At 41.2% G+C, this 19,409-nt stretch overlaps 1 protein-coding gene across 2 annotated transcripts in view; it reads left to right on the forward strand.

Annotated features, from left to right (window-relative positions):
• The first annotated feature begins 1,407 nt into the window (after window positions 1–1,407).
• The window catches only part of SEMA3C (semaphorin 3C), a 128,314-nt gene continuing 110,312 nt past the window's right edge, over window positions 1,408–19,409 (forward strand). For both annotated transcript variants that reach the window (XM_054812630.1, XM_054812631.1), the window contains exons 1-2: window positions 1,408–1,797; window positions 4,907–5,047. In XM_054812630.1, the coding sequence (XP_054668605.1) occupies window positions 4,945–5,047 (103 nt within the window). In that variant the 5' untranslated portion in view covers window positions 1,408–1,797; window positions 4,907–4,944. The remainder of the gene's footprint in view (window positions 1,798–4,906; window positions 5,048–19,409) is intronic.

The raw sequence follows: 19,409 nt of genomic DNA on the forward strand, positions 1-19,409 counted from the left end.
ATTCAGGCTACTCCCTGCTCTCTGGCTACGATGCGTTAGTATTATTGACTGCTTTGGTTAGCATGGCCGGAGCGTGTAATAGCTGGAAACAAAATTGTAACTTGAGCGTGTGCACTGGTTCATTGCGGGTACTTGTTTACTTGTTAACGTACTTGTGCCTGTGGGACACGGCTGCAAGAGTATCCTGAGATGTGCTCCCTTCAAGTATTGCTGGGACAGTACCCTGCCGTGCAACCCGCACCGCCTCGGCTGGATTGGAGGCTGCCTCCTCCGCAAAAGTGGAAATCTTGCTTGAAAAGAAGTTTGCACCTAGCAGGTCAGACCAGCACAGGATATGCTTGCAAGACAACACAGGAAAACCTAACCCAGAACCCAAATACTGTTGTTTGGAAAATCCTAGTGGCTTTAACAGAGCTATGCTGCAGTTCACATTGTCAAGAAACCTTGGGTAAAATTTTCAAAGCTGCCCTACTGCCACGAGACCACAAATCTCATCAAAACTGGAAAAGTTGCAACAACTAATAGCTCCATGTCTTGAGGAGAAACTGAGCTTGAGCAAATGCAGCTCCCCGTCTCCTAAACTGCAGAAGAACTTCTGAAAGCTTGTGGGAAAACTCCTGGAGACTACTACTGCTCTAACGCTCCTTATTCTTCTTCGCTCATTTTAAGTTTCAAATGGAGGAAATAATTCAGGGAAAAATAAAATTTAAAAAAAATCGCTCTGACGGGGGTGGCTGTGACCTGGTTTCCTTCCCCGCCACCACCCCCCGGCCTCTTTCCCTCTCTTCACAGTGACACCTACCGGCCTCCCCCGAAAGCTCCCGGCTCCCCCGGAACCGGCCGCCGCTCCCCGGGGGCTCGGCTGGGCTGGGCTCCGCCCGGGCCCGGGCCCGCTCCCCGCGGGGCCTCTCTGCCCCGTGGCCCCGCTCCCCGCCCGGCACCGCCGCCTCCCCCCGGACTCGGCCGGCGGCCCCGGCACGGACTCCGCAGCGGCAGCGGCCCCGGGGCTGCCGTCGGGCGCGCTCGGAGCGGTGGGGCGGGACGGCCCGCACGGCGGGGCAGAAACTTTTCCTGGCGAGTTTCCCTCCCTCCTCCAGCGAGTCCCGCGGGCGCGGAGACTGCGCGGATAGGGATCAGAGGCTACCTGCCGCTGGGCTCCCTCGGGGCTATGCCTGGGGGGGCTGTTCCCTTAAAAAGCCTTTGACTGCTTTGTGCCCCCCTCTCCGCGCACAGAAGCGAAGCGGTGCGCACACGCGCTGCGCCCTGCGCCCCCGCGGTGCCTTCGCGGTCCCTTCGCGCTGCCGAGCGGAGCCAGCAGCCCCGCGCTGCCTGGGGCGGGTCGGGCCGGGCCGGGCTGGGCGACCGCCGCGCTCGGCGGGGTGTGGCCTCGCCATTATTTATGAGCTCCAGCCCCTATTTGCTCAGCTAATGATGCACCGGAGGCCGCGGTGCCTCGCCTCGCTAGCGCGGCGGCGGCGACGAGGGCAGGGCAGCGCCTGTAACTGGAAACCAAAGGCTGCACTGCACCGCCCGGCCACTTTCCATTCACTCCTAGGTGCTTAATTGAGGGCTGGGGAGAAGCGCTCCTGGCGCCTTAGGAGTCCAGCTATCAGGATTATTTTACAAAGGAGCCGGGAGTACCTTTGCAGCCACCGGGAAGAGAGACTTTTATGTTTGTATTTCTCCCCCCCGCAATGAGCCAGGTTTGGAATTAAAATATTCTGGTAACAGGAGTGGAGTCCATAAACTGATAGAAACCAGATAGAAATCTGTATTACTGGTTCCTCCAATAGCGGGGTAAGCATAATTGAAAGTTCTCTTTCTTTGCTATAATAGATGTGAAATGTGCTTGATGGTTGAATTTTCCTACTGTTCACAGATAGTTAAGGCAATATTTTCCAGATTAGCGTAGTCTGTGTTTGGCTTTCTTTTTTTCCTTCTTTTTTTTCCCTTTTCTTTCTTTCCTTTCTTCTGCTGAATGATTTTCCTTACAGGATTTAAGGGTAGGACTCAGCCTGTAGCAGATGACACCTGCACAGCACTTTACAGCAAAGCTATATAATACTTTCCAAAAGCAATACAGCATGCTGAAAGCGACCTCCGTGGCAGGAAAACTTCACCACTTCACTTTACTAGTGGTTTGCCGGTTTGTTTACAGTTAGAATAAGGTATAAGAGCAGAAATGTTATTAGACGTTGCTTTTTGTCTGTCCTAAAAGATTCTTCAAAAGTACTTGCAAGGTTTTAGGTCTGTGGGTTGTCAGCAGAGATCATGTGCACAGGACGTGCTGAATATAGTATCATGACTTACTGAGATAAATTCAGAACTGGGATATAAGCCCAAACTGAGATTCAAACTTGCAATGGGTTTGTGTTCAGTTACCAGGTATGTAAATCTCTGAAATTAAACCTATTTCCATTAGGTAACTCACGTCAGACACCCTGAGGTATCTTTTTGGCACCATATGCATTTATCATTTATGTGTCTAACAGCTGGGTAGGAACCATGCAGCTCCGAATTTGAATCTTGTATTTGCCTGTCACTTGTGTGTTAACGGTGAGGATCTGCAATTTGAGCAATGAAATGTGGCAATGTTTCACTCCTGTAACTGATTGCACTAGAGTTGGCAGGAGGCATGAGAGTGGGAGGGAAAGAGTGCTGAAAGGGTAGGGGTTTTTAATTATTATTTCCTACAATATTATTTAAAGAAAGGGAGAAAGCTGCACATTTGTTCCTCTTTGACTTTTTATCTGTACTGCAAAGAAAGCATAGTGCTACTACTGTAAGATACTAATCCCATTGCATCTGTTAAATCACATGTTCAGTATGATTGGCTATTTGTTTTGGCTTGACAAAGAAATTTTATCAGGATTTAATGACACTTCTCTCTTAGAAGAGGGATAAGTTAAATGATATCCCATGGGCTAGTCACAAGGTTTTAAATTTAAAGCCCACAAAGCAGCATTAATACTAGAGTTCGTGCAGCCTGTTTAAAAATTATTCTTGGCGAAAGCTCTGCAACTATCATTTTATTAGTTAACAGACCCTTAGAGATAATTTGGAACCGGGCCAGACTGGATATGTTTCTCCTGTAGACCAGATCTGTAGCTGGCAAATTTCTGACACTGGTGTTTTTGTCAATTAGCAGAGTTGTAGCACTACTTGATCTTCATGCATTTCTCCAGAGCAAGTCGTGAAGGCTTAGCGTGGGCTACAGAGCTGTGCGCTCGCTCGCACGCTCCCCATCCCACCCCCAACTTACTGTGAAGTTCTCATGCAGAGAGAAGCCTTTCAAAACGATTTACAGTGAGTGGATGGGGAATGACAGAGGTAGTAATGAGATACGGGGCTTTTACCACTAAGTCAGCGGTGTGGATCCAGCCCAAATTGGTGTTGACCTAAAGTCATCCCTGCCTGACAGCTGGTTCCTGCCATGCTGTGGTGGTTGCAGACGGTTCTTTTAGGACAGGTGTCAATCTCAGAGGGACCGAACGAACAAGCATGTAGAAATACTGGCTTCCACTGGAGGGACTGTGGTGCTGGAGCAGAGCTGAGGTAAAGTGTGAGATGATTGCACAGACAATGAAACTCTTCATGAAATAGATGTATAGCCATTAATGCTACCTTCTAGCTGTAGAGGTTGTATCTTTCAAAGTGCTTCCAGTTACCATAGAATCAAATCTGTCACCTGATTAACCAATAAGTGGTGTCTAATAGAAGGGCTGTTGGTGCCCTAAAGAAAAAATATATATCAGCAGGGAAGCAGAATGGACCTAAAATGAAGGTGTGTTTTATTCTGACTTTTGCAGCTGAGCCGAAGAACAAAGTTGTTATCATAGGTGAAATGAAATTTGGACTTCACAGTTTTCAGAGAGATGCAGTTTAGGAGCATTATAGATTTGGAATATTCAGCTTCTAATGTCTGCTGGGTTTTATGAGTCTGGTCCAAAGTCCACTGGAATTGACAGGAAAGTGCCACTGACTCCAGTGGGCTCAAGCCCTTCCTGAGCTACAAAAAGATGCAGATTTGTTTTGGGGTGTTTTCTGATTCTCTGAGGAACTCGGTCTTCTCAGCAGCTAAACCCTATGAAATGAGTGTAGATTCAGCAGATGTGCAGGAGGAGCAGCAGAAGCGTCAAGTGTAAAGCACTGTGCAACACTGGGTATTGTTAGTGCTCTGTAGAAGTCTACGAAAGCAGATAAGAATCCCGAAAGGAGCTAACCCAAAAAGCAAATGTTGACTAACAGTTTCAAGCATGTTGAAATACTTTTGGTTTCAATGGTTTTGAAATTAGTGACGTACATAGTCAGGATTTCATCTTAAAAGAAGATCTAGAGGGCTATTAGAGAATTCAACTTACTAAAGCTTAAAGCTCATTTCCAAGCAATTTTGATTTCCAATGTTAAAAGAAAAGAAAAAAAAACCACCACCAAACAACCACCCAAATGTGCTCTCCCTCCACCCCCCCCCAACATGAGAGGGAGATCAAATATGATGTAAAGTAAGGAGGGACGTCTAAAAATATCAGCCAGCTTTTTATTCATGAAACTTTATCTCCTGTCCTTGCTTTGCTCTGCCTTGACATTTAGTATAATTATGTTTCCAGCAGGTGGAATTGTCCTTATTTAAATAAACCGAATCTAACACTGTAGTCTGCCATAGCCAAAACTCAGGCTGCGCTGGTTCGTAACAGGCAGAGAGCTCCTCTGGTGCCAGCACAGAAGGGCGCTGGAGAAAACCCTTTTCAGATCTACAGAAGGGAAAACCAGAAGTGCCGTACCTCCTTCACGTTATCATATGTTATGGCTTCAGCTGGAAGAGCTTTATAACACAGATCTTTCTGTAGTGGTGGTTTTGCTCCGCAAAATTGTATAACAACAGTAACGTGATATCTCTGTCTTTCAGGTTTTGTTTCTTGGATATTAAGTTGCAAATCTGAAGAGATGGCATTTCTTGCACTGCACATGTTGATTGGGATATTTATTTACTTTAACAGTGTAAAAGGATCTTCCCAGCCTCAAGCAAGGGTGTTTTTAACATTCAACGGTAAGAAAGAAGCTAAATATTCTTAAGCAAATGTTATGATTGAACATTTTCTTCTTCCCTTTAAATTCAGTAACTGAGTAGAAATTGGCTTTTTGATCTGCATCCACAATTACTACTTTTGGTTTGTGTTACTGAGATACCTGTCAGCCTAAATGTGATTTTTACCTGAAGTTCATTGCTACTATAGCTGTAGGTACATAATTAATAATACCTTCTCTATGTTTTGAAAGTTATTATGACTTACGAACAACTAAAGGTTTTATTTCTTATCCTTAACTTTGTTTTGGAAAGATGATAGCACGTGAGGCACATGGCATGTAGTGGAAGTTATTAATGATTTGAGTTGCTTTCATTCAGTGCCCAACTGAGACACTTTATACTCTGAAAATCAGGCTGCCTGAAGGTTTACCAAGATAGTTAGCAAGACGCAGAGTCCTTTGACAAAATATCATTCCTCACGCACTTTGTACAATGTGTCGGATGTACAGAGCACGTAGCAATCGCTGCTGCCTGCATACTGTAAACGAGCAATCAAAATTCTTATTTTTAAAAGAAAGGTGCGTTTACATCTGAAGTGATGAGCAGTACCTTATTACTGCAATTACCTCAGTGTTACTTTAATAGCAAGGCAGATTATTCTTCCAGTATTAATCCCTGTCTTAAAGACTGATTTTAGCCACTACTTCAGAATATGTGTGTTCTTTGGGCTTACCGGTTCTGTTAAATTGGAGCAGCAATTGTCTATCACTAAATAATAGGGGCATTGGCAGCCCTCTGCCTTTTCTGCAGTTGTCCTTGCTGCTCCCTGCACCGATACTGTCTGCTTTCGGATGGTTTGTACGGTTCACAACTGCCCTGGGAATGTCCTGTGTGCTCTGAATAGTCTTTAAAGAATCACTTTAACAATAATCATAGCTAGTGAGTATCTCAAACTGCTGTTTGCCACAATAATCATAACTATGTACTCTTCAGTCTGAGAGACATCTGGAAGGAGACCTGCCAAGGTAGACCTTCCACAAATACCAACCAGCAGACTGAACAGTTAGAAGATACTGTGTATTGTAGAGCACAGGGCCCTAAACTTAGGAGCGCAAAACTTAATAGGTGTAAATCGGCATGGTTCCAGTAAAAGCAGTAGTAGAAATTGCATTCCAAGTGGAAACTGCCAAATGAAGAAGTAGGTGGGAATTTCTTTTTCTTGCTTAAGTAATGCAGCCTTAGTGTAGATGGTACCCATTCGGCATGATTCAACGCAGAAGCAAGTTTGGCTGTGGTTGTGTTACACCTGCAGGTTTGTCACCGTTACGCAAAACAGACTGACTCAGATTTCCACGTCATATCCGTGGTTATTGCTTGAAAGCAATCTAGGCTTCCCCTGATCTCTGGCATGAGCAAGAAGTAGGAAGTGTTTGGGTTTTCTCGTATTCAACCATGTGAATGGGGAAGAATCATGATGAGGGGTAAATGGTTTTAACCTGGGCTCAAGAGATTTGTGTTTTGTTCCTTGGCTCATCACAGGTATCCTGCAAGTCTGAAACACAGAACCACCCCTAGGGCAAAAACCCCCAATCCTAGGGATTTAGCAAAAAAAATAATTGCTTGGCAAATTGAAACCTTCCTTTGTCTGTCCCTCTCTGAAAGGAGGTTGTCCCTCCTCCCTTTGGAAGGGGTTGTGACAGCTTTGTCACAGCGATGCCTTCCTCTGGTGAGGCTCCTGGCCCCCAAGAGCTCTGCCCCCGCGGGCCAGCCCCGGGGACACAGCCTCAGCCCTCCAGTTCCTGACTGTAACCCCGCTGGGCTGCCTGGATTACAGCTCGCTTCAGCAGTATCACGCACAGTAGTCGTGATTTGGAAAGCGATGCTTTGCATGGGTAAAACTGAGTCTCTGGCCTCAGTGAAAGTTAGGGGAAAGTAAGTGTCACCAGAGCCTTGCAATACTGAGTATCTTAAAATGGACATTTTACTTTCTCTAATATTTAACATTCAACCTTTTTAAAAAATTTACACTTCAAAGTCCTTGATTTTTAATGGGTCTTTCAAAGTCATAAAAGTAAGACATTAATTATACATTTTATAATATGACAAGTAATGTCTGAAATAAAGGACTATTTATATTGTATAATATAAACCCAGTAATTTTATTTTTAAACCTGATTTCCAGATGGTAAGAAACAGCTTTCGTTATGTGAAAAGAGTTTGCAGGTTGTTGCGTATAACAAGGTAATGGCCTTACCTGTAGTATGAACTTCTGTTCTATAAATCTTCATTTATTTACATGGGTAAATAAAGTTTCACCTTTTTCTCTTTATATTGTTCTCTAGCCAAGTGTGATAACATACTCTTTCTGCTTAAGCTGCTTCATAGCTTATTGTTTTTAAGTCACGTGGAAATATCAAGTTATTGGCTGTCTCCATGCCCTGAGAAGTTGTCAGTTTTTATGGAGAATTGTCACTCTTTTAAAGCGCATCATTTGAAAATAAAACTATAATTAGGACTCCTTATGTTTTAAATGACATTAGACAATAAAGACGAGTCATTCAAGCTTAGGATACTTACATGATATTTTTCAAGTTCTGAATTGGATTTGGCTTGGTGTCTATAATTACATTGCATAAGTTTTGGGGGGAGAATGTGTACAGGAGAAGAAAATGAGTGATGCTTTTCAAAGCTAACCTGCTCCTTCAGGATCAAGTCAATTGAGCTTATTCACATCGCAGCATTTCTCATGGGAAAATCCAGCAAGTATCTTGACCTATTCTGTTGTTCATCAGGAAAGATAAAAATGCGAATCATTTGAATCATAGGCTGCTTTTCTCTTTGCCATCTACTTCATTAAGAATCAAATGTAATTAAAAAGTAAGCCTGGGTAATACCTCAAGAGCCTGATAATAGGGATTTTGCAATTAACTTCAATGGATGAAGGACTGCAACCCTACTTTCTATTTTTGAAATCAAAAGCCTGGCCCCTTGTCTAATTAAAATGTAGTTCATGACTTAGCTGAGATTGTTAAGTGTGCGCCTGACGTGAGCGTAGAACTTTCGTGTGCGCCCTGAGTGTCTTGAAAATTGCAGTGCCGTACAGAACCCCGAGGCCCAATTTCTATTGCTTTGCACCTCGTATAGCCATTTACTCGGGTGAAAGAAAAGGCCAGGCTGGAGCTGAACGGCGTGCTTTGCACAGGTGCACGTGGTTATACACGGCACCAGGCCTATGGAGAATCAGGCAAAGGGGTTCTCAGTTTGCTTGGGGTGATTTGTCATAACCTAATTGTCCCGTTCAACTGTGATGGCTCAGACCATCGATATTTGTACAACACCTACACTTGAAGAGCTGCCGCAGATGAAGAAAGAAGGGTGACTGCAGCTTTTTCTGATTCTGAAATTGCAAAGGCGTGAAGGCTGCGGTGCGGCAGCTGCAGTAGCGTTGGGGAATCGCCTACTGGGTTACCATGGAGCACGTGAGCATGGTGGGGGAAGCAAAGGACTCGACACTATTGGACTTGACTGTCTCCCTGCACTGTTTGTATACCACCCCCTCCCCTCTTACCTCTTGTGGCTCCTTGTCCCCAGAATAGATCTTGCTTAATCTACTTAAATCACTCATCATAATTTAAAGCACCATAGTTTATTTTCGCCCCATAGCAAAAGACTTACCTTATCTGTTTATGAACTATCAAGTACAGTGCCTGCTGTTTCTCAAGCTGCGTGCATGCCTCCTTCTTACTGCACGTTCCTGAACAGATAATTGGGAGCTGTATCCTTCAGTCTTTACAGGGGCAAAACCTTTCTCAAATGCAGCGGGAGCATTATCAAAATAAGAAAGGAGTTATTAGACTCCAGGATAGTGTCAGACTTGCATTTCGTTCCAACTCACATTTACATTTTGAGTTTTATTGCAACCCTAAAATGTTGGGCCATACCATTTTAACATCAGATTCTGAATCAGTCAAAGCAGTTCCAGTACTTTTTTTGATAATACACTCTAACAAATCTTCTTTGAGCTTTGAATTTATATGGAGATGCAAAATCAAGTGATAATTTCACAATTTACTGTGAACATTTCATGCGTTCCTACCTAAAATGTCTGGTCAAGCAGATATTTCCCATGCAGATTCTCCCATTGTCTCCAGTGAAAATTCCATATGAGAAGTGGATCAAGGCTAATTTGCAGACAGTTTTGTTCCTCTTTTTGTCATAAAATTACTAGAATACGTAAAGCACTTTTAAGAAAGTATCAGTCAGCTTCATTAATGACAATTAAAAAGCATAAAATGTCACCAGAGCAACAGCAGCACTTATTCAACTGTCAACATATTTTAAAAGATTTAATGCAACCCCTGTGGTTACCCTCAAGGAGAAATAAAAGAACTGAGAACCATTTTCTTTGAGCTCTTGAGCAACAGCAGTACAACTTGTTTTTAAACAATCCCTCATTGTAATGTTAATGTTACCACAGTTAATAAAAAGTTCATTTATTATTTGGGAGACTTTGTACTGATGACAGTCCAGTAGGCAACGGTTTATGCTCAAATAGTTGATTGGATCTTTGGTGGTGTCCATGGAATGAAAACTACTTGCAAAATGAAGTAGAGGTAAAGCATTTTATAAAAAAGGAGAGGGGAAAAAAAAAAGAAAGAGAGAAAAAAGAAACATGGTTTTATTTTTGTTTATATGCAGAACTCATATAGAAATCTCTTGAGTTTTTTGTATAGTATAGTTTTCAGCAAATCGTGAGTCAGATTTTCTCAAAAGTAACTGATTTATGTCTTTCACAGCTTCATGGATCTTAAATAACACTAATTTATAAAGTGTTGAACACCAACCATGTGAAAATTCTTTCCCTTCAATTATCTCACATTGGAGATCTAAAAACTCATTTTTGAATACTGTTGACTAAAAATTCTTTCTTATCTTTAATAGTGAAGTTGATCAAATTGTCAACTTTGGTTGTTCTTAAAGACAAATACCTAACTTACAAATTGAAGTCTTTGGGGGTCATTTTTAGACTTTATCTTCTCTGTATATGGAATTTTTTTCTTGCTTTCTCTTTTTTTTTTTTTTTTCCTCTGTGGTTAAAATAGAGACATAATGCAATAAATCTTACTTATATGGAAATTTAACTGGAATAGAGTATGAGTTAAATGTTAAAAAAAATCAAACATAGTAAAGGAAGCTTTATGTAAAAAGTTCAGTATTCTTTCTAGAGTTCTATGGGTAGAGGTCCCACATGCCAAATGACATTGAGTCTGCTTATTTTCACGCTCACTCTTGTTCAGTGGCAGTGTCATTGACGTGGCTTAATGTCATTATTGTTGATGAGTGTACGGGAGAGGAGAATCTCCTGTATTGTTTTTGTATTTAAAGTTGGATTGGGCCATGTGCTGTGACTTCAGTTATGAAAACTATCATGCAGTAAAGCTGAAGTCACAGGTGATGTTTGGTCCAGTTCATTGTTCTCTGAAGTTACTACAAGCGGTACCCTCATAGAAAAGCACATGGTCTTCAAGGTAGTTAATTGTCAGGCCCTGGATTTAGGGGAAAAGCTTATAAATTTAATCCTACTCTTGGGTGAAGAACTCATCCAATTTTTACGAAGTTTGAGAAGACTTGAGAGTTTCTTACATGTTAAAAAGTAGATGTGTTATCCAAGAGATGACTGACTTCCTTTAATCTCTTTGTGTTTCCCAACTCAATCAATTTGACCCATATCTGAACCATCTCTTTTTTTTTTATTTTTGTATGGAAAAATCAAACTTTATCGTAGAACATTTTGACAGATTTGTCACATCTTAGTTCTCTCTGCTTGTCATAGAAAAAAGCAGCTTATCTTGGCCATTTCCACTGCTGTCTCATTACAATTCTCCCTTGTGTTGCCTGTCCAAGGCAAATGCTGAAGTCCCTACACAGGCAGTTATATTGCCATTATTGTACAACACATCTTCTTTTATGTTTAAAAAAATGCGATGAGAGAAAAATGGCATAGACATTTCTAATACCCTGTCTTTTCCAGGACTCTTTGAGTGCCAGTAACAAGAGCTCCTCTGTGAGCCATTTCCATACTGGATGAGTTCACAGTGCACTTTGATATGTGGTGCTGCACAAGCCTTTTTGTGTATCAGATGTAATTAGTGACGTGACTCATAATAATTACTCATTTTATTGAAGTGCGTTGACTGAGATCCTTCCATGAATAAATACATAGACCAAGACCTTATCCTGTCATTTGAACTGGCCGTTTCCTGAACGTACGTGTTTTGTTCTTTTTGGTGCTGACTTTTCAGTGTTCTCAATAACACTCCTTAATAAAAAGACTAGGCACTCTTTCTCAGGGAAAGGTCTTTGTCATAAGGACACAGTTTGCTGATTCACAGTGTGCCTTCTCATCTCACCTTACATCCAGGCTGCCATGGCTGCAGCAGACACCAGGTTAGAAGAAGGCTGTGTGTTTTCCCCTGTTCATCCAATTACAGAGCTGGGGTCTCAGGGATGCAACTGAGGAGTGAAAAATACTCTACTACCTGCAGGAATCAGTGCGATGTTGGATCTGGAAGTGTTTAAGGCCAGGTTGGACGGGGCTTTGGGCAACGTGGTGTAGTGGAGGGTGTCCCTGCCCGCAGTAGGGGGGTTGGAACTAGATGATCTTTAAGGTCCCTTCCAACCCAAACCATTCTGTGATTCTATGATTCTATGATCTTCTGTTTTGCTGTGAGGTGTGCAAATCAAGATAAGTGCGTGTTTCCAGTAATGAAGTGAATGAGGGTGATTAACGGAGGGTTTACACCATGTGTCCTTCCTCCCTTCCCTTCATACCTCCATCCTTATTCAATGCAAACTTGGTACAATTGCATCTGCATCGTTTCTTCATCCACCTTTGATAAGGCTTCTTCCTGGAAGCAGAAATCCTGCTTACTGGTTTACTGGAGCTAAGACACTGGTACCACAGCGGAAGGAAGATAAAGAGTGATTGCTTTGCCTTTCCTGGAAAACCACTATTTCTCTGGAGTTGGGACAATCATGCCTTTCAGAGAATTTAGGGGGTTTTTTTTTCTCATCCTTGTGACTACAAGGCTAACTGTCTCTCCTTGAGGAAAAAGTGTCTTGCTCTTGGCCCATTCTTAATTTGGCCACCATCTCAGGAGTGTAATATGACATTTTTAGTGACATCAGTAATCCTGGGGAAGGAAGAATGGGTTCGAGTTTGTTTTATTTTTATTTTTATTTGGGGACTGTAAGTAAACACTTACATAAAGTACACCCTATTTTTATGAGAAGTTTTACTTTTAGTACCAATTTCAAATGCAAATTTGATTTTTTGAAATGTAACATTTAGAAATAGTTTGGAATTAATACCCAGACTTTTGAACTGTTCTACTTAATCTTACTTACTGTTCTGGGTAAGTGATTGCCTCATCAAAATTATCTTCTAGAATGTGCATGAGGAGACATCACAATCACCCTGGATTGCCAAGTTGCTTAATGGGAAAAAAATATGTCTTGGCTGTTAATTTTACTTAAAAAAATCCCCACAAAAAAACCCCAAAATTAAGCTGAAGCCAAATTCTTTAATTAAAGACATCACTTTCAGCCATTAAGAAGGTCAGGCTGGCATTCTGAAATGAATAAAAAGGACTTTGCTTTAGAGGTACACAGTAAATATGTCACACATTAAAATTCACTCTCAACTATCTATTGTCTGAACTGTTGTCTCCTTTCAGTATTTCCTTTGCAATTTCATAGTTCCTATATTGTCTTGTAAATGCAACTGAAAAAAAAAGGTCTTGTAAAGCCTTCCCTGACAGTAATAGGCTCAGTCTCCTGTTTTTCTGATCATTTGTTGTTGTTTCTTACAATTATTTTCTTTTGCTTAATACCATTTCCCTTTACAATTCTTAATGAAAAGTACATTTGCTTTTAAAAGCTTTGAGTTATGCAGAATGAATCAATTTCTGTCAGCTCAGAATAAATTAAATTGGGCAAATATTTGGCTTCTCGTAACATCTGTGTAAATCAGGCTATACCTCTCGGTCTCCCAGCTTAAAGGCGCTGCAGAGGTAGATTTACAGGGATAAGGGAAATATGTGAGGCAAGTGTCTGATCATTCATTCAGTTCAATGGCTGGGAATGATGAGGTTCGTTTTCTTTCCTTCTCATACGGCAGACCAAGAATGCAAAGTTTGGAACAGCAGAAGGAGAAGATAAATTTCTTTGTACACATCCACCAAAAAAATAATAGTGTAAGAGAAAACAAAGAGGGAAAGATAGTGGGAGAGATGTATTCATAATCCTGCAGCAATTTATTTTTAATGTGAAAAGTCATGTGTACTCGGAACACTCTCTCATACATACATCAGTATGTACACCTGCATTTTCTGCTTTTTGATCCCAAACGTTTTACTAGGTGTGAACCTAAAACTGGTACCGAAACTCCTTGAGAACAACTGCTGATGTCAGAAGACAAGAAGAGTGGAGTTCCCTTGTCCTCTACTGAGCCACAGAGAGCTGGGGAATGAAACACGGTGTTTTCCTTGGGGCAAACTCTGTCACAAACTTCTTTGGCCTTTCTGGTGCATTTTCAGCGGCACAGGATAGCTTGTAGCACATTTAGTTTCTACAGTTCTTAGAAATTCCTCCTTGTCTGAAATAACCAGCCTGCATGCCTGTCATTGCAGTTTTCTGAGACAGTCTCCGTGTTAATATGTTGAGTGCTCTTACAAGGCGTGATATCAAATTCGTATACAAAAATGGGAGCGCTTGCATCTTCAGAATGGCACTTTCTGGTTTTTTAATATCAACCAATTAAGATGTTATTTTCAAGGAGAGGCTTGGCATTTTTTCAAAAATTTTTGGGGCCTGAAAAGGATTTAGTTGGCATGGAGAGCTGATCCTGGGCTTAGACTTTTCGATGGCTTCAACATGAACACAGCTGGAATTTTTTAAGCTGATTCGGCTAAAAACCCACTTCCTGCCACTGTTGAAAATAATGCACCATCATTATTTTTTCTTTTTTTCCTAAAGCAGACGAACCTACAGCGAAGACAAAAGACTTTAAAGCCCTCACGAGGTGTTTTATTGTGGTTTGCATTAGGGAAATAAAGCTGTGCATACATGGCTATAAAGCATGAAAATGAATATGTCTGTAAAGCCATTTCCTCTGATTTAATAACTTACCATCTTTATAGCTTTGATAAGTCTCTTTAAAAAGAGAAGGGTGCCAGCTATTCATTTCTCCAGTAGAAACATTGTTTTTCTTGTGGATACTTGCAAACGTAAGACTTTTTCAAACATAATTTTCAAAAGTAGAGTAGGAATCAAATGCCAGTGATTTTTATTTCATTGGATATTTCTTCAAATTCCCTCTCTACTCTTTCCTGATCTCTGCTAAACGTGTTCTTAAGCTTACACAGGCAGCTGAAAAAGTCTGTTCCTAAAGTGGCAAAACTGCATAAAATTGCAAAACTAATTTGAAGCTTTCAGATGCGGTCAGGTATACCAATATCTGCACTAACAGTGTTCAGAAAGTGAAGTAAGGAGAAGATTTACAAACTTGGCCAGCATGGTTTGACCCACCAGCCAGGTCCAACAAACAGCAGGCTTTTATCTGCTCCTGTCTTTTCCTTTGAGACACAGGAGAATCTTTGCTTGCACAATACGTGCCTCCTTAGCTGATGAATTCTTCCACCCACCCCAGCACCCTGAAGATGAGCAGTGAGTTCATGAAGCACAAGCACGGCACTTACAGAAGAGAAAGACCATTCTTGCTTCATTTGTGTGCGTATATGTGACTGGGCTAGCTAAAGCTGCTGCCGTGTCCACTTCAATAAAAGCAGGCGCTGGGGGAGAGGGGCAAGCACAGGAATTCAGCATCTCCCCAGCAGCTGGGGAGAGCAGACCACCCTGGTGCGGGAGCTCTGAAGAGGGTTTTATAGAGGAAGGTTGTGCCAGCTGAATCAATACTTGGGCAGGTTTCATACCTACTGTGGTAATTTACATAGATGTGTTGCGAGGAGTCATCTAATAGAATTAAGTATTTATTTTTTTAAAAAACATCCTTTATTGAGTTGGATTTGTTTGCAGATACAGGAATCCGCCACAAATGATGACTTAATTTCCATTTGCTATTTCAAAAAAAGATACATTTGATTCCAGATTCTCAGGGTGTCATTGCCAAAGAACTTTCCCTCAGAACAGCTCTCCAGATACATCCAGCACTGCAGTACAGCGATGAGATCCCTCTCCATAATTATTATTGTTGTTGTTATTATAGTTGTTATTATTATATTTGTGCTTCTATTGAGTGTGTTTTTATTGGAATTGGTATTTTGGTATTGGTATTAGTACTGGTGTTGGAGTCAGGCATTGAATGCTGGTTATGAGTCAGCCTGTCCCTCTCCCTGTATACTCACTTCCTCTCTTATCTTATCCTTAAAGATGTGAAAGAAGTCTGCCTGGACTTGTCCAACAGGCAAGCAGCTGAGTTTTTTCTTTTCACTTGGTGTGGTGACTGTGAAGGACCTTTGCTTTAAGGTTATTCTCTTTCTACACGTGAGGGGACAATGGCATTGATTGGGGGGGTTTATGGCTTGCTTATGGCAGTTGAAGGCTTCTCTAGCCATCTGGAGAAAAGTCCCTTTCAGATCAGGTTGGATGTCAGAGAAAACATCTAACATCTAAGATCAACTAAACTTGAGATTGTGTGTAAGATCAATAAACCACAGCACTCTGAATAAACAAGGTGGCCACTTACTGTTTACTGTTCCCTTTGCTTATTTTTCCTGCTCTGTGTCTCTGATAGCCCCAACCTGTTTGCTGACCAGCTGGAAATGAGTTTTGTTCAAAGTGGGTCTAATTCTTGGTTGATAGGTATGAGTCCTATGTGGAACTGTGTGAGAGAGAAATAGCAGATTGTGGGACATTTTTTCTTTAAAAGGACCTTTCAAGAAAGCAACTGTTTCTCTGTGGAGTGCGAGGGGGTGATGTAGCAGTCACCAAGAGGTGAAAGGGGCTCATGGAGATTACTCGCAGGCACAGGGGGCTGGGATGAAGTTACTCCACCCCAGCTCACATTGTAGGAGAGCATTCAGCCATAATGTCTGCTCTAGAGGTAATCAGCTCCTTTGAAGCTGACTTCAGATCTGATTGTCAGGTCTTCTAATGTTGAAGAAAGTACATGTGTGTATTCTCTTTAGGCTCAGTTATGAGACAAAATATTAAATTCCTACACAGGAATTGAGCATCATTCTGGCCTACTGTGTCATTTATATGTTAAAGTTTTCTGCAACCGTGGCAATTTATTTGTTTTGATTTGTGGAGAGATCTGGGAAAGAGATTGCTGTGTCCAGTTTTGGGCCCTCCCAGCATAAGAGGTGCTGGCGAAATGGAAGAACCCCGATGAGGGGCTGTTAATCTGTTATAGGTGTTGGAGCACGTGGCAGACAAGGAGAGGCTGAGACAGATGAGTTTCTTCAGCCTGGAGAACAGAAGGCTAAGGGGCATCTCATGGCTGTCTTCAGCTGGCTGGTGGGGAGAGTATAGAGAGGACAGATCCAGGCAAAAGTCTCAAGTTTTAGCAAAAGAAATTCTGTTTAGATGGTAGGACTTTTTTTCTTTTTTTCTTTTTTTCTTTTTTTTTTTTTTTTTTTACCATGAGCATAGTGAGATATTGAAACAGCTTGTACAGGGAGGCAGTGGACTCTCCATCAGTCCAGGCTTTCAAAACTCAGCTAGACAAGGTCCTGTGCAAACCCATCTCACTTCAGTAGCTAGCCCTGTTTTGAGCAGGCTTTTGGCCAACATAATCTTCAGGTGTCCTTTCCAGCCTGTGTGCTTTGTGGTTCTGTGATTTTATCAGCGATCAGCAGGTGTGAGTATTAAGACGTTGGTATCTGTTTTGGCAGTGTTTCCAGCACAGCTTATCGACTAAAGCAGTTCTGAAGAAGAAAGTTAACTTTTCTCAAAAAGGTCAGAAATCTGACCCAAATGACCTGGCAGCCTGTGTCTACAATGGGAACTATAAACACTCAACATCAGGGATTTTTATTTAGATGCCTACTGCAAATTACTGTGCCTAAAGTGTGGACTTCCAAGTCTGAAACCTTGCATTTTGCGTAAATTGTTTTCTTACAGTTTAATACAATACATTTCCCTGGTGTGGAAGGGAAAAGCATGGATCTGTCTGTAGCTGCACAGTAAAATATAAAAATTCCTTGTCTAAGGAATGGCAGAAATCCTAGATATGCAGCATTACATGAAATATGAAAGCAATGTCAGATGATTCTATCTGTATTTTCTGTACATAATCTCCTTTGTTCTCTTTTTGGAGAAAAAGAGATTGCCTTGTTAAAGTGAGCTTATTCATAATATGATGAATAAATCACTACACATTACGATGGAGTGTGCAGAATGTAACTGAATTTACAGGTACATAATTTATTTATTTATTTTAAAAATTCTATTGAACTCCTTTAATATCAAGTTAAAATCCAGGTTAAATTAAATAAGTGACATATCTGACCAAATTTCACAGTATACATTTGGTCTCAGAACATATATTAGATCTTTACTTACTGTGACATCTGGTTCTAGTTTATTTTCAAATTTTGTATCTGTACATGTGTATAATGTTACACAGAGCAGATAAAGCAGACTTCTACAGTACAGACTGTGTTTGTGGAGGTGTACGTGTCTACTTCTGGGCACAGTTTATGTTATCTGATGTATGGCAGATGTATAGCAAAAGAAGTTTGCAAAAATGATATTAAAATGGCAAAGTCCAAAATAAAAAATTCTAAACTGCCTGGCTACATCCTGTTTCATATGCGTATCATCCTAAATTTGCCCAAGCTCTGGTATTTTCTTTCTTTTCAGTGGCTGAGTTTGCAAGCTTGAACTCTGTTCTTTAATGATAAGTGTGCACGCACGCACACACGCATACGTGCATGCACAACCAGCATACAAAAAACTAGTAATATGATGGGTGCTTCTGAGCTTATTCTTTTCAGTCATAGAATTGATACTGTATTATTTTGAATATTTGAAAAAGTCATTAGAAGTGTACTGATTGCTAGGCTGTACAGACTTAGGGAAACTTTCTTTAATCTCTGCGAAAGGCTGTAATGGTCTCTTACTGACATTATTTAACAACACCGTATTTTTCTGGTCTTCCGTTGAATCAGCCAACACCCTCCTCAGAACAGGTCTGATTAGATCAGGTCGCTCTGAGACACGTCCATTTGAGTCCTAAAAAACTCCAAGGGCGGAAATGTTCCAGTAGCCTCCCAGTGGGTCACTGTACGCAGCAGTAAGATTTGCCCTTTTTCCTTTGCTTCTTCAAACTGAACAAACCCGGTTGTCTTGTCTCTCCACGTATTCCATGTGCTCCAGAAATGTTATTTGGTTTTTGGCTTAATTTTAGTCTTGGAAAGTGATTCTTCCATTCTAGTGGTGAGCTGCTTACTTCAGTAACCCCTCTCCAAGCTCATCTCCGGAGCCTGACTCCGTTGGTATTACAACAGTTCATCGTTCAGCCACTTTAAGACTGAGTAAGATCAGAATCAGGACCATATATCTGTCTGTGTATGTACTTAATGGCTATTAAGTTGTTTCAGTGTCCAGCCAGGGAAGAAAAAGGAGGATTTTGTTGGCTCCAGGGGGGTTAGCATCAACTGTCAAGTTTGGTTTTTTTTTTCTTTTCTGGAGAGTATGAACAAATGTGAATGTGGTGTCCCATGGCAGTTGTTGAGTATTTCTTGAGGCTGGATATCATGGGGAACTCACCTGCCAGCCATTTTTAGAGAGTTTCTCTATAACTTTCTGAGGATACCTTTTGATTCCTGCCATAACTCAATTCATGTAAGCAGTTTAAAGGGAGAAGCCTGTGTATCCATTACCAGTTCCCTATTAATTTACATTTTGGGTATTAATTCTTGTCATTGGGGGAAGCCAAAGCATCGTGTCATTTTGGTAATACCAAAATAGGAGCACAATAGCTTATATATGAATAATAAAATAGAAAAGATCTCGATTCACTTCTTTAGACTCTACTTTGTGCAGACAAATGCATTCTCCATGTGGTAAAGGGTAGGTGGATTTTTTCTGTAAAGAGGTATTCGTTTTCATTTGATCTGCCTTAATCCTGAGGATATGGGTTCAGATCCCAAGCCATTGAAAATATTAGCTTGCTGCTTCCATCAGCCTTCAAAAGCTCCGTGATTGAAAGCTCTCAGCAGCTGTTATCTACTATAATAAATGCCAATGATAAAAAAGACTAGACAAGGTGAAGATATTTTTTTGAAGAACAAATAAAACTATTTTCTTTCTAAATTAAGTTAGGAAAAAAAATCCTTTGATGATTTCTTTATTGATA

Source organism: Grus americana, chromosome 1 (assembly GCF_028858705.1).
Source record: "Grus americana isolate bGruAme1 chromosome 1, bGruAme1.mat, whole genome shotgun sequence".
Taxonomy (NCBI): Eukaryota; Metazoa; Chordata; class Aves; order Gruiformes; family Gruidae; genus Grus; species Grus americana.